The sequence below is a fragment of the Coturnix japonica genome, chromosome 2 (genome assembly GCF_054131305.1).
Source record: "Coturnix japonica strain WE chromosome 2, WE-NBRP24, whole genome shotgun sequence".
In the NCBI taxonomy this organism is placed as follows: Eukaryota; Metazoa; Chordata; class Aves; order Galliformes; family Phasianidae; genus Coturnix; species Coturnix japonica.
In genome coordinates, this window is record NC_140664.1 from 92,099,229 (window position 1) to 92,122,252 (window position 23,024).

The following is a 23,024-nucleotide window of genomic DNA, read 5'->3' on the forward strand; positions in this document are numbered from 1 at the left end:
CAGTCTCAGGTGAGCATTCACTGTACTTCACAAACAGTATAAAGACATGAGGGACCGCAGACAATGTAAGGAGCATTAAAGTGTGCCAACTGTAACTGATGACACTGTCAGCATCCCATCCTCTTCACCAACAATACCAAAGGGAAAGAAGTTTCCATATGACCACAAAGACATATTTTGTTTTAGTCCTGCGGGCACACATCAATAACTTCTTAATAACTGACTGTGCAATTACTTTCATTAATCCACTTCTACCTCATGAGATTTGTAGAGCTTTTCAAAAAAGAGGGCTATGAAAGATACCTGTATCCAGATAAATATAACTCCACATCATCTCAACCTATGGATTTTAAAGAGCAGTATAACATAGCAGTTTTTTTCTTTAAAATTTCCCCGTTGTGCAGATGAGAACTCTTGTGTACTACAGCAGAAATAATGGAGATAACACTGCCTAAAGCAATTGGGAGCAGCAAATACGGAATGGCGGTAACAGTCAAATATAATTCCACACAACTTTTGCAGGAGTCTAGATTTAATTCGCTTTACAGGACAGTTGGCCAAACAATGACATTTATCATAAAAATATCCTCTCCATTAAGTAAATCTCATTTTTCTTTCCAAAAGAAAATTCAACATACAGCCTGAGCATTCAGTAGCTCATTTTCATCATCGGCCCACACAGATTTTTTTTAACAGGAAAAACAATTCAGTTTAAAAAAACAAAATGCAGACCCATGTAATGACAGTCATATTGCTTTTGGCTATGTTAACTTAAAACCATACCAATTTAGCTATCTTTCTTTAGGTTTTATTAGAAAAAAGCAGCAGATCAACATTACAAATCAGAATCTAATCTAAGTATGCACTTGACAATGAAGCACATCTGAATACGGAGTGAAAAAGGATTCCAGAAAACCTTCAGTTTTGCCAATCTCCCGCTACCCACATTATGCATCTTCTCTTCTGGCTTTCTGATGACCGAAATCAAAACAGGGAACAAAAGATTTACGGTTATGAAAACAAAACCATAGTACAGCAGTATGAGTTCTGGGTGCTAAGCGTATTCCATCAAGTTAACTTAAGGACTTCAAATCGTACTTAAATCTTCTGTTTGGCCATGAAAGTCCATGAAAGCTGACTGACCCAAATACAAACTGAAATGGCAGGTCTGGACAAAAAAAAAAAAAGTTAAGACAGCATGTTAACCTCCAGTTTTCAGACAGTAATAAAAAGATACAATTCCAACAGCCAAGAAATGAAAATTAAAACGTTGATCTGACATTCAAGAGCTAAGTTTATTCTTATCTTCCTTTTGTTTGCGCCCAAAATTATTTTAGACCCACCAGGGAAAAAAACCAAACAAACAAAAAAAGAAGTATTTATGGACTATCACACAATTGAAAAAAAAGAGAATTGTGTTTTGACTTGGTTATCATCCCCCCACTGAGGTATAAAATCTACATATAAATTTGATACTTCACTATAACAAATTGTACTTTCCATAGTTCTGATTTAGTTTCCATTCAACCCTGTTTACTTATTATTTTTTTTTTCCTTAAACCACAGAATTCTTATTTCATGTTATTGAGTCCATATCCCAGCTCTCTGCTCATTTGTAGATCTCTATTTAGTAGTCTGGTTACCACCGCTAACCAGAAAGAAAAAGTCTCTGAACTTTCTTCATTACAACAGCACTTTCAGCAGAGGTTACTGATGTGCAAGCAAACTACGACGATATGCAGCTCCTCAGAAAGAATATTTCGTTGATTATGTTTCCACTGTCCAAATGTTCTCTACGTGATTTGCTGGAAGAAACTCTTTCAATCTTGTAAACATCAGTGGGCGCAGTCTCACTAGTATGTGTGGTAGTTTCACATCCTTTTACAGGAAGGCTGGTTCACAGCTACAGAAAGGCTGCAGGAGTTCTAACAGGTGGCAAACTGTGGATTCTGCAGAGAAGTTTCCTTCTGTTGCTACTTAACAGTGTAGCCAAAATATTAGCCGAGGTAGCCCAGTCAATCTTCTATTTTCTTTAGAACCTCTCAGAATATTTCTGGAAGGGTGACGTTGCGAAGTAGCCACTGCTGAGAGCGGCTGCCGTTGCAGTCTCTGATGCTGGGTACCTGGCTGTCTTCTTCGGTGGCTTTGTCCAGGCACTGATTACTGTTCACATGCAGCAGGGTTAATTTCTGGAAGACAAAAAGAAATGAGTTGTACAAAATCATCAGGCAGAATAAAGAAGTTTTAACATCTGTTACAATCCTTCTTTACAAGTAAGGTGGAGCTAGACAAGACCTACCTTGCTTACTAACTCCAGAACTCACTTCCCTTCTGGTGTGATTCTATAAAACCCAACTCTTTAAAAAACACCTAAGTATTTCATTCTATGTTGTAGGTAAAAGGGATTGACCTTATATTATGCCCTTCTCAAAAACATTCACATGTACAAATGTATATATATGTACAAAATACATATATGTCCTGAAAAATGCTAGTGATTGCTTATCTGGATACAATCTTCTACTTCAAAACTTGGTTACTTCAAAATAAATTAACAGATAATCATCTTTAAGCTATTTGATACTCTCTGTAAGTAGGCATTTAAAAATCCAACAGCAACAACAAAAAAAGCAAGAAAAGAAAAACAAGCAGCACTTACTCTTTCATGAATCACTGATTATCACATAAACATATTACTGCATAATATTATTCAATGTATTTACTTCAGTCAGGTAAACTAACTAACTTAAAAAAAAAAAGAACAAATGACTTCCAAACTCTGAATTTAGGCATTTAAACCAACATTTATATTCAATCACGGTATTGTTTTCAGAGCTTGCGCATCATATAAATGACCAATGGACAAATGCACAATGATTTCTAGATCTGTCAGTTTAACTTATGAATTTTAAAATGCGTTTGCACAGTACAGAAGAGATGATTAAAATAAAGCTGTCTGAAGCATCTCTTAAACACGCAAAATGTAAATGTAAAATCTCTCTTATAATTTTGGATGCTGATTTTTTAATTACAACAGCATTTCCTTTTAACCTTGTGAGACCCAAGACACCAGAAGCCGGAATTGATGACAGGAAACAATTTCCACTATCTACGTGATCAGCAATAGATAATATTAAGGCAACCTCACCTTCACAGAATATTGCACTAACAGTTTTTCTTCAGAGGGACTGGAAGCACACTGAAAATATTCTTTTTTTTTTTTTTTTTAAGATGTCCTTAAAAACTCATTAGGTAATTAATCAATGCAGATATCACTTGATGAATTAACAGCAAGGGAAACGTAATCCTCCTAACTTTGTTTCCTGTTTTGACTGTCAAATAGCAGTCCCACAAAGGAGTCTGTTGATGTGTAGGCTCACATAAAAACAGAAGTTATCTAATTCTAACATCACAAATTGAAGACTTACCACTGGATCATATTCCCAAAGCTGATTTCCTTTTAGATGGTGGCACTTGAGCATTGTTACTGGACCATTAAGTTTGGAGACATCTAAACACAAATCATCTGTTCGAATTTCTTTGTTGGCTGTATATGAAAAAACCTAGACAGAAAAATAATGAGAAAAACTGAAAAAAAACAACCCAACACAACTAAAGAATTCATGGGTACAGGACAGAAAAGGGGTGGTAGAAAGGAGCAAAAGAGGCAGGTGTGAGTGAAGTGGAACATTTGTGCTCTACTAATACCCGCTGAACTTTACTTTTCTTCATCACGTACAGAAATAATTTTACTTTTTTTAGGGGACAAATACAAACACTATGTGAATAAGTTCTTCAAAATGACATTTTCAAGTTGCAGGCTGTTCTCCACATAGGAACAGCACAGTCCCCAAGTCAGGCAATCTTTATATACTGGAAAAGACTTGATCAAAAATTACTCATGAAATAAATGAAAAAATAAGAAAGAACTTAAGAAAGTTTCCAAAATGGCACTCAAGCACACTGAAAATTACAGTTCAGGTGGAAGATTGTTTTGTTTTTGTTTAACTAACAATGCCAATCAACAAGTCTAACCAGGAGATGGTTTCTGAGAAGCTACAGGAGGGGAAGTGTGGCTTACAGCAGTCTCCTCCCCTTGTCTCATTTTTTACTTTGAAGTTTATCTAAATCATGCTGCAATCAGTCCTCAAAAAAATAACAAGTGAGGAATCATAAATGTATCTTCTCATGCTTTCCCTCTTAAGGGCAGCATCTTCAAGGTTTCACACAATGCACAGCTTAAACTAATGACTGCTACTGAAAAGTTATCCTGCTGAGTAGAGTGTAAAATAATTTATTTCTGTCATTAAAAAGTTACCTGATTTCCACCCATTCCGTGACAGTTAAAGATTCCAACTTTCTCATTTTCTTTTCTTGCCATGTTATCCAGACACTGATTTGTTTCCACGTTTCTTATCTGGGAGTAAGAAAGAGCACATCACAAAAGGCTGTTACTTTCAAGAAACAGCTAGGCCTGTACGAAACCACACTGACATCAGCTCTCTCCGCTATACACCTACGGGTTATCTCTGCAGGAACTGTAAAATATATGAACGGTACTACAGTGAGAAAACACTAACCATGACTCAAACTCCCAAGCAAATGATCAAGCTGCTTTGTTACAGAGTCAGGTTTCTTTGCTTTCTCTTGGGGATCTTCCCACCCTGCAGACCCTTTTTTCTCAAAGGCTCAGCTACAATGGAATGGACTCAGTTCCACCTCCAGACCAAAACTACCAAAAGTTTCAAAGCACTCTCCTACGCACAGTGAGTTTAATTCCATTTGAAGTCACAGGAGACATGGTTCAATTTCTTCAGTTCTTGAGATACAGGGATTAAGACTGTATTACTGTATAATAAACACAACGGATAGCAGTCTGCCGATATCCAGATAATAGCATGAACATCTGTTCTTTTTCATTAAATATGCTTTTTCTTGCACAAATGCAGTACAAATTACAAGAGGTACAACGTTTGACTCAAAATGGCTTGTAGGTGAAAGTGCATGCCTGCTTATTTAGGACATCATCTGTGTTACCTCTACTGTCCTTTAAATTAAAGAGAAACAGAGAAATGCCCTGCAAAGAGTTATTAGGATTTGCCGGTCACTGAAGAGGATTCCAATGGCAACGTTCAGAGTATTTATTTATTTATGTCTACGGCAAAGTTTTTGTTTGACTTACTCTAGTTCTTTAAGCAAAACCCAGCTCTACATGAAGAACTTTATACATAAAGTTAACCTTAAGTATGTATTTCTGAATTAATATTTCTAAAGGCCTTTTTGGTGAAATTTAGTGTGGTAATAAGAAAGTGAAAACATTCCAATTAACAGAGCACATGAAGTCTGGTTTTTTGCTTCACTGAGGTGACAGCTGCATCATTTTTCAGGTGATGGGGACACACATGCAAGTTAATTGAACTTTGCTGGAGGTTAATATGCCATTTCAGAATACTTACTGTGCAACTTACTTTATAAATGGTAGACAAGTACGCCAGATAAAAATCTTACCTCCCCCAAAGAAAAATAATGGCGTGGAATTTGGGAATCAGGATAAACATTCTCCAGGTACCAGGAGAAAGGCTTACACTGAAGCTTGCGTCTCAATCCAAGTCGTGATGATATGTCCCCATAGTCAACTTTAGTAACTCCTGGAGGTTTAAAAAACAAAAAAGTTGCATTTATTGGTTAGTAGTGAATTGTATATAACTTCATCTAATACAAAAGTGATTGGTGTAATACACTGTTTGTGTGAAAGACTTTCTAAGAAATCATCTCCACATAAAAAAAACCCTTTCAAAAATATACCATTATGTTGCTTATACTTATTGCAGAAGACAAGTAAATCACTACCTGTGACTCCCTTCTCCCTGTAATTATACAGAAGGTGGAATCACTACCTCTGTACAATGCATGACAATTTTTTACTTGTGGCTTGTGGAAGAATTAGAATGCTACAGCTTACTAAGTTATCAGAGGAAAGAGGCTGAAACGTATAGTTACTAATGCCATTCTATCCTCATTATCAGCTGGGGTGCATATCTACATAGTATAAAATAGCAATTTTCTTCGGCAAAGCAAGGAAAATTGCATTTTAATTTAATTCTATAAGCCAGGTACCACCTACTGGATTTGTCATCGTTGATCTAACTGCATAAAGAAATAGAAGGCAGCCTTCATACAGAGAACTAAGCCCTTAACAATTCAGTATTTGTTCAATAAAAAAGCAGCAGCAGCAGGAACTGTGTTCACCATTAGGCTGGCTATTAATTTCTGTAGCATTTTGCCTGTCTTTATTCTCTTTTGTCCCTCATTTGTTAAAGTGCTCCATTCTTCTTGTATCTACCCATCCCTTTATAGTAGTTTTAATTCCTTCTGAAAATTAAGTCGTTCAAATCCCATCTGAAAATGGGATGAGAAAGGTATGCACAGTCAGTAAGTACTTCTTTACTACGCCAGAATTAAGGACAGTCGTTATTAACATTTTAATAGTATTAATTAAAGTTAGAATAATTTCCACCTATTTCACATTCTATTTGTATTCTCCACACTACACTCCAACCACACAGGCTGAAAAGATATATGACCAAATATATTACGAAGAAGTACCCTCCACAGACCACAAATACAGCTCCATTGACCACTGTGCCAAAAGACCTCCTCCATATATTTGCACTTAGGGGACTGTAAGTTACCACAAGAACTGCTGACCTTTCGAAACTAAGTTTGCAATATTTTGCAGTTGATACATCATGTTATTGAACCGACCTGCCAGCAGATGGTGTATTTCTACTCAATTAAGACAGATGCCTGCATAATTTCAGCTCCTTGTAAACATCAGTAAAAACATTTCTGATTTCAGTGTTCTAGAAATAGGTAAATGCTAAGTCAGGATCACTGAATTGAAAACTTCAGAGAAAACCTTTTGACTTTTGAGAAAGCATTTTGGAGAACTACACTAGTAAAGGGAAAAATGAGTGAAATCTTATTTTTTAATGTGAATAATGCGGATGAAAACAAAATATACATTAAAAAATAAGCAGAAAACCCCACAACCTAAATAACCCTAGAATGCTACCCTCTCTAAACCAAAGTGAGAGTGATATCTTGTACATGGAAACGAGTACTATCTCAAGACACTGAAGCTGCAGTTCCTCGTCCTTCAGACATGAAAAGTGAAGTGCATGGCTGAAACATCCATCACGCCACCCTTGGAAGAGCATTACAAAACTCAAATCTTATTCATCAATAGAATTTGCTCCAACGACCCGCAGAAAAAATAGTTAGGGCTCTGTTGCTTTAAAAATGGCACAAGGACTGAAGTCACAGCCACAAAGAATTAAGAAGTGACACCCAATAGTTTATGAATGCGTTATTTCTTAAAGTAATTTTAAATGTCACTACATGAAAGAGATGTGCCAGCTGATTTTTGCTCCGTTACACTGAAAGAAAAGTTGTTGGTTATATCCATTATAACCATTTTTATTGTGACAGAACTAGAAAACAAACCAACCAGCAAAGTACTCTGAACTCATGTCTACACAAAGTCACCTCCTGGCACATTGACCCGAGCACTGGATAGCTGAAGAAGTACAGTTTGCCTTAGGGCTGGTCTTTAACAAGGCCAAATTGCTTTGGGTTCCAGGTGAGGTATCAATCTTTTAGCTGCTTCCAGTTCCCTATCTGCATTATTATTATTAAAGGCATTTCTGAACCACTGTTTTCTGCACACGCAGGTAAGAATTTAAATATGCAGTTGAGTCTTACATATACCTTCCAGTGTTTTTATTCTTGTTTTTAAAGGCTCAGCTAAAAATATATATATACATTAAAACCACAAAACCAGAATGAGGTCGTATCTTCCTCCTAGCACTCTATTATGCCAGACTTTACAGGTAGGTATATAATGAGGAAAACAATCGTGTTCATCCCTTGTTTTTCCAAATACCTAGGCTTTGTTCATGAAAACAGTGTCAGCAGTACTTACTACTGTACACACTTGACCGCAGTTTTTTGTTTTCAGTGGCCACATTGCAATAGCTCTGCCATCCTCAAAACTTCAAGAGAACTGAAGATTTGCTTGCCAAGTTCAATGTGGCAATATATTCATGCTAAACTGCTTTGAAAGATGAGAAGCATGATGTTTTCATCATGATTATAAACCACTCCATCATTTTCAAAAGCACAGTAAGAAAGCTGTTTCTTTCAAAACCAGGCTTCTGTTTGAAAAAATAGAATAAAAAACAAAAAAAACCCCAAAAATCTCACAGAACTTGTTTTTCTTCAGTATTATAAACTCAATAAGCAGTAATCATTTTAAGCCAATTCACAGAGTCACATATTTGCATCTCCAGTTAATGCTCATAGGAAATACCAGCTGAAAACTGAAACATACAGAACCACTCTGTTCGTACTTTAAATATAAGTTTAGTACATCACAAAGACCTATTTTCGTTGACTCATTCTCCCCATCAGCCAAAACCAGAAAACTTATCCCAGACTTATCATGTTTGGTTAAAGATAAGCATACATAATGATGACAGACCAGGCCTACTGATCCAGCTCTCAGGACAACAGCCATGTCTTGTCAGTTCCTGTTTATGTAATTCTACAGCACTGCCGATTGCTCTGGTACAATCAAAGCCACCTTCTGGGTAAAACTTTTGGTAAGCAAGAAGGTTAATTTCCATTCACACTAGGAGGGCTCTCCCCAAACTCATTAGAGCTGCTTGTTGGGATACTTTCAGCTTACAAGCGCAGGTACAAGAGGTTGCTGAATGACAGCCATGTATGCTGAGACCAAGGGGCCCCAGGTCAAAGATGGAACCCTAACTCATGCAGTTTTAGGCTATGTGACTTTCTTGTGTAATCTGTGTTTCACCTTCAGAAAGAGGATATCAACAAAAACCATAACTGCCAGTTTACAATTAGTTAGCAGCTACAAGAAGGTAGCTGTGGTAAGCCAATCTAATGCTTTGGAGCTGCTGCTGCAAAAAGGGCATTTTCCTTTCTCAGCTTCAGACTGCTGCTGTGCTTCCTGTGCTGACACAGGTGCTAATTTAACCAGCAGAAAGACAGCCTACGGAGTAAAAGGTCCCAAGGAGTTCAGTAAGTAAAACCAGCTGACGAACAATCAAGAAGCAAAGGGAATAAGGCACCATCCTAGCAGCAAGCTATTAGACTGACACTGCCATCTCAGGAAGCCTCACTCTTGGCCAATCCTGATACAGTATTCTGGACTAGAGAGAATGAAGAAAGAGCAAGCCTAGAAATCAGAGAGAAGTGGCAAAATCTGCAGCAGAGCCTGACAGGAGCCAGGCTATTCACCTGCATGTGCAGGATTCCAACAGGAAATGGTCTGTGAAACAGCACCCTGCCGCAGCACACAGCTGTAAGAAAGCTGTAGGGTAATGCAGAGCAACTGCAACAGTTAGTGCCATTAATACTGCAGAGAATAGCTGCTGTGTGCAAAGAGACAGGTTGGATTGTGGCTGAGCAGCACCCGCTGCAACACTGTCCTGCCCAGCTTCCTTCTGTACGTGTCTACTTCTAAACAGAAAGATGGCTTCTAAAATGCATGAAAGCTTAAAACATAAGTCGTTCCTATTAGGCAGTATTTATTACAGGGGGAAAAAAGATTAAAGGCTTACTTTTCAAGAGTACAGCTTTCCACTTAACTACATCAACAGTAAAAAGTCTCTGTGGAGTTCAATCAAATAGTAAGACATTACCTTCCAGACAGTTCAGAATGTGTGAAATGGGAAAGCAACCTAAGAATCTTAGGTTTGCATCCCTCTGTGGTTCCCTCTCCCAGGGAAGCAGAAAAGAAAGAATATAAAGGACGAGAAAAAAAGCTTGTTAATTTGACTTAACCATGTCTGCCAGTATATTACGTCCTTCAAAATCCAGTTTCCTCATCCATAACAAGAAAAACACAGACACACAGAGGTTTGCTTGTTTTCTTCTCATATGCACCCAGGCTTGCAAGCTAGCATCAGCTTAAAAATTCTCATCTAGCTCCTTCCAAAAAGCTGTGACACTGTCACAGTAATACTGAAAGTACACACTGCACTAACAGAGTTTCACAGGCTGTACAGTCTGCCAGAGAGTCACTACATCATCGTTCTGCAGGAACTAAGCATTTTGTTCTTATATAAGAAGGATGCTTGAAAACAGAGAGCTTGGCAAAATAAGTTAATGTAGAAGAAATTCACTGAGTTGGCTTAGAAATATGTACTGATAATTCAAGGTAAAATGAGCAGTCTGCCTAACTCAGGTAAGACAGATAACAAAATAATAAAGGTAAGGGGCTTGTGAACTTCCCAAATAATAATCCATTCTAATTAGTAACTTCTGGTTCTGACAACATGCGGGGATTTGGAGGAAAGAAGATATGAGCATCACTGAGTAAAATCTATTGGTTCATTCTCTAAACAATAAACATTGCATCATAGATAGCAGCGAGCCACAGTACAAACCATTCTTTTTCACAGCCTTGGGCAACAAACCAATTATAGAATAACACAGCAGATTCAGGTAATGTGGCCCTATGATTCTTGAAACACTTGACAATTCCAGTGTCAAACTCTAACGTGGTGTCAAAGGGATATGCGTACATAAATGAGACTGTGTGCCAGTTGGCTGGTGCAGATGCTCTCAGAGCAGCTTAGGGCTCTTGGCAAGAACACATCCACCAGACACACAGGTTATTAGCATAAGACAAACTGTGCAGGCATGCATCTTCCAAAAGAAGAGAATATACAGTGCAGTATTACTACTGCTTAAATTACTTTCACTTTTATTCACGTTCTATTTTAAATGACTTTTTTTGCAACTCTTCTCCAACAGGAGAACGTGTGCGTAGACACAGTGCCATAAACCCATGAAAGGAAGCTGTATCAAAACAACAGTTCTAAACAAAAACATCCACTCCTTTTGTAGCTTATAGTTATCCCATGAAAAGAGGGACTACGAAGATCATATATAAAATAACACGGCATTACCATTATGTTGACTAATTCAGCTTTGTTTTCAAGAACTTATTTTTACAACCAGGTGTTCCCACTCAGTCAAAAAAATCTAGCTTGGCATGGATGCAAAAAAAACAACCTTAGCTAAAATTAATTGTCATTATTTATATACAACTTATCTGAAAGACATTTATACATGTGACATTCAAATTCATAATTCTTAATTAATAACACAGGAGAGTAGCCACAAGCTGTAAGATCCTTATTTCACCTAAAAGGCTTTGACTAGTACCAAATTACAAAATTAATTACAAAAACTGAACTAAACAAAAAAATCGTAGTCCTAATCAAGCAATGCATTCTATTAAGAAACAAAAGCATAAAGCAACGTGATCACCTGTTCTCACAAGTATTCTCAAAGCCTGTAATCTAAATTTGAATTGTTCAGACTCATGCTACATTTTATTACAGTTTGTACATTTCAATACTAATGCAAGTTTAATAAGCAAGTCACAAGGGACTTGCTTATTAGTCACAAAGCTTTAAAGACAGCTATTTGGAAAAGAAGGTTTAGCATACAAAACTACCGCTCAGTATTTTGCGTTGAATGTCTCTAACGCCTCAAATGAGTTGTCAGTGTCTGTTGCTCTCTAAAGTTTGTCTCTTGTTTAAAAAGACATACAAAAAATGATCCGTAGCAGAAGGTAGTAATTCAGTATTTCCCAGGCTTCACTTCTTTCCCTGAAAATTTCTCTTCGTAAAACATACAAGTCCATGGAAAATTTGCTCTCACATCATACATTCTCTTGTTTTATTATCTTCCACTTTAAGAAAGATTACTTGTATCATCACAGTCAAATACACGGGCCACTTTGTCCCCACACTCTGGATTGCCACGTGCAAACTCCACCAAGCCAGACGACATTAAATTTTGCCCCTCCTGCTGCAAGAATTTACTTATGTCCATTCTGATTGATTCAGCCTGGAATGCCCACAACACAGAAGCCAGAGGCCAAACTCCATCACATCATGAGATGCATTTGGACAGCGAGCTTTAAGCACTACAGTTAAACTCTGATGTTCTACTAAGCTTTAACTCCATTGCACAGGAAGCTCATTCATAAATCATGTTCACATTTCAAGAAAAAATAAAGAATTCACGACTTCTCAGGGTACGTTTCTGGATAGGCTAATAACATACTGTTTTAATTAAAGCTATCATTCTTGCACATCTTTTATGAGTTTTGTTTCATGAAATTATAAGAACTAACATTTTTAGTTAGATACTTATAATACTCATTATGTTGGTTGTTTTTGTTTTTCTTTCCCCCAGCAGTAACCCATTTTAATTCATAACAGACATTTCTTCTCATAACCAAAGACTTGGCTCACCTGGGGAAATGATATAAAAGAAGTTTTTGAATTCATCCATCCAGACTTCTGCAAGCCGTCTGTTATTTTTGTTGATTATCTGCCCTGTGCCTCCTGGAAAAGTATATGGTGTTGCTTTTCTGAACACGTGCCCAACATGTGAACAAGTTACAATTTCCAAAGTGCCACCACACTGCCAAATCTGAAAGCAAAAGCACAGTTACTGCATGGTTTAAATGGTTAAAAAAGAACGTTTTAAAATGTTAATTATTTACTGTTAGTCAATTTGGAGAAAAGATAGTTGATATTTAAAACATAAAAATACAACATGAAAAGTTTATTTCCTGTTCAACAGGTAAGGATGCTCAAAAGCCTAAGGAGGACTATATCAGGCCCTGTAGCATGAGATTACTTTAGAGAACCAGGGCAGCTGGACAGCAAAGGAACAAAAAGGTTCGCATGAATCACAGGAATGTAACAGGTAGTTATCTGTTCACGAAGTCCATTATAAAATAGGTCTCCCACATAAAAACAGCACACATTTCCCAAGTAACATTTTGGAATATATTTTCAGCCTCTTTTTGGAACTACTGATCTGTTCAGAGCTGATAAATAAAACAAAAGGTAATGGTGCTATTTGGTAGGAATGAAAGTGAGAACAATGCTGGTTAGGTCCACAATCAAATGAAAACAGACAATCTTTAAGGTAGGTCACAAGGAGAAATCAACAGAGCCACTCACGTCTGACTGACTGACATGCTCAACCATACACTGACAGTATGCTCCCCAAAAAGATTTTCTAACTGAATTCCTTGTAAAATAAAATAAAATATGTATTTATTCACAATAAACACTGCAGTTCCATTTTTGTCACAAGACTGTCAACTATTCATCATACACTTTTCTTCACTGACAGGTACAGTTGTTGCATGTCCCCGCCAGAGGAGCTGGACAGGAAGTACACTGCTAGATGCAAAAGGAGAGGACCCTGTCACTGTCAGCTGGTCTGTATTTTACAGAATGTGAGATACACTGTGAGTAATAACACATCAAGCAGAGATGAGCTTTTACCCACCCTGAAAGAAATTTCTAAGTTTTCTCCACCCCAAATATCCATTCCAGCATCGTACGTTCCGATTTCCTGAAAGTAATCTCTGTCTATTGAAAAAAGACCTCCTGCCATTGTAGGCGTCCTGAAAAAAAAAAAACAAAAGAAAAAATAAGCACCACTCACTATAAAGACATACGTAAATACACTTCACATTTACATTGACAAAATGGCTTTTTATTTCTGCAGCTCAGAACATTCTCCTTCTCACCAGGCTTCTGTCCCAATCCAGTTACCATTTGCTAGCTCAACATTTTCTGGAGAAGGAAGTGGCTACTGACAGTTCTCATTGTTTTCTCACTTCAAGTTTGACTTTGAATAGAAAAATGGCTGCTAATAAGCTGCTGCCATTCTTGCAGGAGCCTTCTGCTTCCAGTGATGGTAATTCTTAGAGAAAAGGAAAAACAATTTCCTTACAAGAAATATACACATCTATCAACTACTCCTGAAGAATTTCAAGAGGCCAAGTAGTGGTCTGTGTGCATTCATTATTATTACTTTATACAAGGAAGTTGTACAATCAGGGTTACAACCTGATTTTTACTAGTTCCTTACTAGTGGGAAGTAAAGAAAGAACGCTCATTTCTCATACTTTAACAAAACTTCCCAAATTTGCATTTTTTTTTAGTCAACAAGCATACAATACATAAGCTACACGTTTGCCTGCTGATATAATTTTATCGTTTGAGTCTACAAATGACATATTTTTCTAGCATAAACGATTTTCTACCGCTAATAATTTTTCTTCATGCTTTTTCTGAGAGACACATTAAATATAAGTTAGGTGGTCAAAATCTAACTATAATTTGCGTGCCTTTTTCCACTAAAATGGATACTGGAGAAAAAAATAATCCATTAACCATGTCCTGAGAACACCCTTCGATTCCTTCATAATAGAGCATGAACAAAAAATACCAGAGATCACATCTTCAACCTTATATTAAGTTAATATTGCCCACTTTTCTGAGTGTTAAGGCCAGGAAATGTAAATCTGAAGTTGTGTTAAGGTATATATTACACTCAAGTTGTATGTGTTCCGTATTATCTTTGCAAATAAGACATACCAGAATAAATCTGCCTCCCTTTCATGTGTTTGTAATATGTTTATGTACATGCACACAAGCACATGTACATAAACTGCTCTAGAAGTAATGCCTCCTATTTATTTCTATAGAAACTATCACAGATAGAAAGAGCACATAACACTATTTGTCAGAGCAAAGTCTCATCTACAACAGAGTTTTTCAACATAATCATCACCACTAGCTAGCTATTTATACCAGCAATGGACAAGAGCCTGCATGTCACTCTTTAACATCTGCATGAGTGGATAATGACTGTGTCATTACTAGGAAAATGCTGGTCACACAGTCCACCTTTCATCAGCCCAAACATGCGGAAGTTAGAAGGCACCAAATCTGAACTATATGGTGAGCAGGGTACAACAGTCCATTCAAGACTGGCAATGTGTTCTGTGGTCTTCAAACTGGTATGAAGACTGGCATTGCCATGACATTACTATGTACACAGCTCCCTAATCGTAAACTGCTGATCTGTGTGGACGAGCTGATTGAGACGCTCTTCATGGTGCAACAGCTGTGCATGGCCATTGTGAACATCGTTTGTCTTTCATGCTACTGTTGCTACCGCTGAAATGCACCCCTCACAGCCTCACTGAACTTAAATCCACTGTTTGGTGTCCACAAATGTTCATCAAGTGGACATGAATGCCAACGGGTGCAATTTTTTACTGGATGAAGGAATTCAATTCTGTACCTTTGCTTCACACACACTTCTGTGTCAAACACCAGTTTGTAAGACTGCTTCCTTTGCTGCCACTTGTCTTAAGGCATCAAAATTTAATGAAATATTGGCAGGAAGGTTCAAGCTCTACCGCCATAGAACCAACATCCACTTCTGACATTGTGGCCCGACATAATAAACAACAGGATGCATTACTTTCAGAGCAACCCTCACAGACACCAGCGAGAAATAAAAATTAGTACGTATTCAAGACATTGTTTATTCTCTTAGAGAAAAAAGATAAGGTAATGCTTCAACAAAAATATATGCATCACAAAAACCAGCAAAAAGCTGGCAGTTAGCTGGTAATCAGCAAAAACATGGAAATAGTTCTACAATGACATACTGATAGCTTTCTTCATTCCTTTCAAAAGTTAGAAACAGCCAATTCATGTAAAACAACCTTTATGCTGTTCCTTCAAACAGATCTAAATACTGCAACAGAAATTAACTGCCTACCCGTATAGAAGATTAATCCAGGAAGAACATCAGATGAACATTTCAGCAAATGTAATGATTACCTAACAGGAAGAGTTCGATCTCCTTTCCGTCGATCCATCTCTCTTTGAGGAACTGGATACCAACGAAAATTCAACTTCCAGTTGAAACCACCATAGGTCATATCAGAACCTGCCATGTATTCAAAGGTGTCATCGCTAATTACATCAATGATGGGACACACAACTGTTCTCCTAGAAAGAAGAAAGAACCAAAATCTATTAGTACAAGTTTCAGAAAATGGTTTGTAGTGTCTTTTTTTTTTTTTTAAACTCCATTTTTAACATGTCCTAAGTTCAAAAGTTCAAATGCCATTTCTCAGCAGTACAAAATAGATTACTACCACAATGATCTAATTTGAAATAACTCATCCAAATGAAAACTCTGACCCAATTTCGGCAATACTAGCTTTAAAAGCAATAGCAAATGCATTATTATCAGTAATAATTAATAACCTTCCGCAGATGGAAAAAACTGATCATAGGTTTTCTCAATGTCAAACAGTGACTGCATATAAAAGAAGCTTTGGTTTCTAGTTAAGTGGTCAAAATAACTGGCATGTTTTTAAATTAAGACTCAAGTCATTAGCCCTGGGGAAGTATTCTAATATGCCGTCAAGACTAAGAAATGAGCTACCACATCAAAATAGACAGAGAGGCTTCATTGTCTACTGTTCTGACATCATTAAGGCATGCATATACTCAGAGATAATAATCCTAATCATCTTAAAGATAATGAAAAAACTGTCCTCAAGTCAGCTTCCACTCACGGAAAGCTCTGCAACTAAGTTCAAAGGACTCACTTACTTGAGCTATCTGCACAAAGTGCAGCAACAATTTACATACATCTCACAAAAACAATAACCTAAAGGTTGATATTGTGTCTCTGTACAGCTCTGTACAAAGGCTCTTCAAAAGCTGCAGCTTTTTCATCACACAACCTTGAATTTTGTAACATGAAAACTTAGATGGTTTTCACCTTTAACCATATGAACAAAACTAAGATTTGCAACACTATGCACAGTAGCTAGCCTATTTAAAATGCTGTTTACTAGTAACTAGTCTGCAACTCTGGAATCACTGCTCAGATGTATGTTGTAAAGCATACCAATTTCTCTACAAAATAAAACAATGCTCAAGTTTCCACCATGTTTACATGGATATAAGCATTGAGAATAGTGATTTTAAATAAGCACAACGTTATGCTACTGTAGTGTAGATTAGCAATTCCAGTAACTATTCCAACTTAAGAAAATACACCCTAGAAGACCAAGTCATACCGTAGAATTTCATTCATCCACAGATTATTCACAACCCATATTATGAAACAAAGAAGTCATAAGAACCTGAATACAGTAAACTTGAGAGATACTCCCAGTTGTAGAATCATAGAATCGAATCACAGAATGATTTGGGTTGGAAGGAGCCTTTAAGATCATCCAGTTCCAACCCCCCTGTGATAGGCAGAGACACCTCCTTCTTAGACCAGGTTTTGCTCAAAGCTCCATCCAGCCTGGCCTTCAATACTTCCAAGGAGGGGGCATCCACAATTTTGCGGGGCGACCCATTCCAATGTCTCACCACTCTCACAGTAAATAAGTTCTTCCAGATATCTAGTCTAAATCTACCCTCTTCCAGTTCAATGCCATTTCCCCTCGTCCTGTTGCTACCTGCCTTTATTAAAAAAATCTTAACTTGCTGTGACCAGGGCCTCCATTTTCTGGAGGGAATATCTTCCCAAATTTATGAAGGAGTAAGCCAGGTGAAAGAGGTCAAATTCCACTACTCTCCACTCTATTCACACTCAGATCATCCAGTTTGTAAACACACTAGCTCATGTGTTCCAACATAAGCTTCATCTTAAACTATGTCTCACCTTTCAGAAGCATTTTGGAATTAGCCTTTTAGCCTTACACCAACGTGAAATACAGGACTTACTTGTCCTTTCAGAAAGTAGATATTTGCTTTTAGGTTACCTCATAGTACTTAGAAACTTCTTAAAAACCTTAAAAGAAATAATAATTATGGTCCATCAGATGGATAATTACCTGTCAGCTTTGATTCTTGCCAGCAAAGGTTCGAGCCAGCCTACTGTACATTCACAATGAGCATCTAAGAAGGTGATGACCTGGCCTTTGGAAGCAGCAGCCCCCTTTAATCTAGCTCTGATCAAACCAGAGCGCTGTTCCATTCGAATCACATGGACAGGTACTTTTAATTTTTTTACGTAGCTCTCCAGTGGTCTTTTCAAGAAGTCTGCGAGGAAAAAAAAAAAATAAAAAATCAAACAGTCAGTTACAAAGTACAGCTTTTATTCTCCCTTTGTTTTTGATGAAGAGAGTTGAAAGAAGGTATTTCCTTGCTTTTCTATCTTCCTCTTTTCTCAGCTAGTTTACTCTGCTGCTTATTCTAACTTTGTACTAAACCCTTCTGCCCCCTCCCCCATGCATTCCACTTGCTAGAGCAGGAAGTTTCTTCTTTTCATTCTATCATCACAGGAAACAAAAATGGAGAGCGTAGAATGCTTACATAAAAGTATGATGGGATAGACAAGATTTGATTATGGAATAAATGTATGCATACATATTCTTAGGCATGAAATTATCCATCATGAAAGTTACAAAAAAGAGCCAACTAGCTGAACTCTTTATCTCCTACCATAATGTAACTTACAGATCATTTCTTTGCATAGTTTGAAATACAACCAAGTGCATTTTTCAATTCTGCTTTCTCTAGATTTGTCTGGCTAGTATCTCTAAGTTATAATGATAACTTCTAAAAACATAAATGAAGACAATCAGCGATATGTAAATGAGCATCTACGTCACAAACCTGCTTATCTGAGGATCAAGTTAATTAAAACACAACAGCCATAACTAATGACTAATAAATGCTGGTAAACTCAAAATTTACTACAGTATAAACAGCTGTCAGATTTCCCACTGCTTGGCATAGTCTTTGACCATTATGAACAATTAGACTACAAAAAATAATAAGGAAGAACAAAGAACTTATGGAAAAAAAGCAATTCATAGCCGTATAAACTCATGTAATAGCGTTGAACAGATTTGAAATCTGTAAGACAAACAAAATAAGTACTCTTATAAAACACAACAACTGAATGTATTACGTGATACATTCAAAGCATGTGAGAGCTGTAATACAACAGTGCACAGCCTAGAGTAGGATTTAATGTAAGATATTAAGTACTTCATGAAAGAATGTGAGAATGTGAGCGACGATGGAGGGAGAAAAAGCATGGCATGAACTCCTGGGCTGTCTTGTAAATCTCAAGAGGTAGGGCTGCCCCAAGCATGATCACCATTCCTCACTATTGCTCTGGTGAGCTAATTCCCTTCTCATTTCCCCCTTCGCGCTGTTGGACTGTCACTAAAACCCACAGAAATAAGTTTTGACGCACCTTGGACGCCGAGCTGTGCTAAAAGAGTTGGAAAGATCTTAAATATTTGTCTCCAGAGAAACTCACTACAACTTAATTTTTTATCGTGCGTATTAACAGAGATTCAAAAGAATATTTAGTAATGAAAACTGAGAAGTACAAACCCATTTTCACATCAGAAAATTTTGCAGGCCTGTTGGGGCTAAGCACACATTACTTGACTGACGTGGCCTGTATCAAATTGACTGCACTTCTTACTGCATTGTTTTCCAGAGCCAGCAATGTAAGAGACTGGCATTGTGGAACTACTTATAGTTTAATGTATATACATACATATGTGTAAATGCCTGATTTCACAGATAATCTCTTAACGCATCTAATAGATTTTGGCCTACTAGAAATGTTAAGCTTTAGAGATAACTTCAGACTCAAGCCAAGTGGCTATACTTACACTAAATCCTATGTTAAACACCCAAATGAAAATATTTACGCACTACAGCATTAGACGTTCAGGAGTGACATGGGATGACAGCTGAGTAAGTTTTTAGCATTGCCTCATGCACTTTAGGCAGAGGTTGAGGTTTTGATAATACTTGTAAAAAAAACCTTCCATGTCAGAGACAGAACTTTCTGCTGGATATTCCTTTCATAAACTTTTTCTGTATCAAACTACGAATATTTTTACTTATTGCTATGGACTGCTTAAAGAGCATCTTCTATGGCAGTAGTGGAACTAAGAAAGCCAAGATTATAAAAAAGAAAAAAAAAACAACAACAAATCTATTCAGTTAGAGCCAGTAAGTGTGCAAATTGAAAAATAATTGGACAACTGCATTACTGAGTCACACCTTCATGAACATAAACTAAACACTAAGTTTCAAACTAAATATTTTTATTTAGCTACAATACAGACTTACAGATTCTTAATCATGCAGTCACAGATAGAAAAGACATCATTTTCAGACATTTAGTTTTAAATCCATTGCTTCAATATGCATCTGTATCACTACCTTCTGTGGGTGTTTTCTGTCCTGATCTAATCTTTCTGGCACACGGGGCCATTCAGCACTTGACCTAGTTTTAAAGTACTGACTACTTCTGATTTCTTCTGTTAACGCTGTTTAGCAAAGTAGTTAACAAAGATTAATACTTGAAAACAAAATAGGCAATTCTGATCAGCAACTGGAGAAGCAATGTTACAGCCATGCCTTGTTTCTCCAAAGGTTTTTTTTGTTTTGTGTTTTTTTTTTTGCAGTGTAAATAACTGTGTGATATTATGCAAATTCATTCTTCTAAGAGCTTGACACTGGCAGGTACAAAGTGTGCTTCAGGCAGACTGAATGCTTACTTCATTCCAATTAAATCGACTCTGATGTTAGAATTCAAAATACATTACTCAGGCTGAACAGTTTTCTTTTTCTGGAAAAAAGTCTGCCGTTCTAATTCAACACAAACAGAATATGTAAGTAGCATATGCTAAACCCTTCATATTTTCAGGCATCACATCCCTTCAGTTTTATTTAAAGAACATTTGCTGGAAACATAGGAAGTTGTTGGAAAATAAAGCATTACACAGTACTTTCAGAAACTGTTGAAAATAACTGTAAACACAAGGTGCCAGAGTGATCACCGATTTCAAAACTAAGGATGCTCAATAACATCATGTGAAATGTTATGTCTTTCAGCCTAGAATTATCTCAATTTTGTTACCTACCTCAAACAAATCAGGAACACAAAGGATATCTTTAAAAAGCCATTTTTGAAGTGAATTATTATACTTCATAATGAGGACACGGATAGTGCTAAATAAAATTTTTGGTTGCTGTTACCGTTGTTGTTTATTAAACAGGAATTAAAAAGACAAAACATAAGAAGTATCTGCCTACACTATTTTAATATTAGCTTACTCTATTTCTAGGTCACATTGAAAGCTGACCTGTCACTATTAATCATTAGCAAAGGTATGAATTATTGAAAGGGACTGTGTAGATAAATGAAACAGAGCAGATTTGCACTAAACTTTGTTTTTCTAGCATGAGTCTGAGCGTAAGAGCCAACCAACCAAAACAGTTCTCCCTATATTTCATTAAGGAAACCTGCACCTGCACAATAAACTAATTACACACGCTCAAAACCCAAATATCAGCATCTGTGCTCCCCAGGAATAATCCTCATAGTGGTGAGCAATTTGGAAAGGTGTAAGAAGAGCTTTAACAACTGCAAGAAATTGAGGGTGCCATTAACCAATCCCCTCCAAAATACTGAAAATTTGACCCTTCTAAGAGCTAAAAAATTCATCACAACTCCCATCCCATCCGGAGCACATTCCTGTGATAGCTTTTGCCCTGTGCATAGGCATTCTTTCTCTTCTCCCAGAGTGCGATTGCCTTTCAAGCCTTTTCCTTTTTCCAAATTGTACTAGAATTTGTTGAAGAGGCTAACTCCAGCATCAGGTGAAAGAGTGAGTGTGCACAAGAAGTTAAGGAACACATACTGATACACGTGCAAACACAACCTGAGTGCACGAGCAATGCATCCCTAGGTGAACAACCCAGTCACAACTCATCAAACTGGTATTATCTCTCTTTCCCTTGTTCATCTTCACAGTCAGATGTTCTCTAGACTTACATGGCCTGGAATTGTCAGGCAATATGTCGCATCACCATACATGCATACAACCTGAAGAAGAAACTCATACTTTTTACTGCAGAAGGTACAAAGTGTAAAAAGACGCTCTATAAATTCTTCATAACCTTCATACCCTGTAAATTCTTCAGCTGGGAATCCACAAAGGTTCCTGTCAGTTATTGTAATCCACACACCCTAATGCTACTCAGACCATAAGGTCTGCAATCCAGCATCTCTTCTTGTACATAGATTTTGTTTGTTCAGATGTTTGGACCCTTCTTACTGTGAAGTTGGAATTAACCTAATAAGCAGAATAAGTATTTTGCAATATTGGAATCAGATGTCTCAAACTGAGATATCAGCATGCTGGCTGCACAACCCCTCAATTCTCCAACTAAAGCAGGGAAATTACTGCTGATACAGATAAATACAGATGACCGCCAACAAATGGTGGCTGCCAAGAATTTATTTATTTACTTTAAATAGTGGCCTCCCAGCTATTAATCTACTGGAAAGCATCCAAAACAGAAATATATTTTTAAAGGATTATTTCATCATACAAGTGTAGAAATATTTTAGAAAACATAATACTCTCTCATTCTCATATACATACAAGAAAAAATATCCCTCAAGTTACATTTCATAACCAACAACACTGACAAAAATCAACCAAGAAACAAAATAACCAATCCAAAATGAGTAACCAAGTACTGTCCAAATTATCTTTATTCCTACTATATTGTAATTTTCAAAAATCATTGGCAAGCAACATCTAAAGTCATTTTAAGAAAACCAGCTTCAAGTTTTGTCTATTAATTTCATTATATAGTGTAATGAAACACAATGCAAGCCTTATTCTGTATCACAGAATTTTCCCTTTGTCCACTGACCATTAAAAAGTGGAATCTCATAAAGCAGGGAAACTGAACTGCAATTTCCCATAAGCTGAAAAGTCAATACTGATCCCTTTGAGCGCTAAGTTAGACATCGGTATGAATGTTTATCATTACCTCTTTCACTGGCATCATCAACAAGCACAATTTCTTCCAGCATGTGTCGTGGTGACCGGTTTATCACACTATGAACAGTTCGTAGAAGTGTGCTCCAAGCCTCATTGTGAAAAACAATGACAACACTTGTTGTGGGAAGGTTGTCTGCATACACCTTTGTTTTACAACTGTAAATCAAGAAGAAAAAAAAAAAGAGCATTTGTAATGATCAAGTTAGAACTGCAAATTTGAAGACTATTA

At 37.0% G+C, this 23,024-nt stretch overlaps 1 protein-coding gene across 8 annotated transcripts in view; it reads right to left on the bottom strand.

Annotated features, from left to right (window-relative positions):
* Positions 1-514: 514 nt before the first annotated feature.
* GALNT1 (polypeptide N-acetylgalactosaminyltransferase 1) overlaps positions 515-23,024 on the bottom strand; it is a 245,589-nt gene continuing 223,079 nt past the window's right edge. For all 8 annotated transcript variants that reach the window (XM_085538065.1, XM_085538066.1, XM_015854315.3 and 5 more), the window contains 9 exons: positions 22,785-22,951; positions 17,795-18,002; positions 15,771-15,941; positions 13,414-13,531; positions 12,360-12,540; positions 5,509-5,648; positions 4,319-4,417; positions 3,429-3,563; positions 515-2,189 (listed from right to left, as the gene is read on the bottom strand). In XM_085538065.1, the coding sequence (XP_085394191.1) occupies positions 2,043-2,189; positions 3,429-3,563; positions 4,319-4,417; positions 5,509-5,648; positions 12,360-12,540; positions 13,414-13,531; positions 15,771-15,941; positions 17,795-18,002; positions 22,785-22,951 (1,366 nt within the window). In that variant the 3' untranslated portion in view covers positions 515-2,042. The remainder of the gene's footprint in view (positions 2,190-3,428; positions 3,564-4,318; positions 4,418-5,508; positions 5,649-12,359; positions 12,541-13,413; positions 13,532-15,770; positions 15,942-17,794; positions 18,003-22,784; positions 22,952-23,024) is intronic.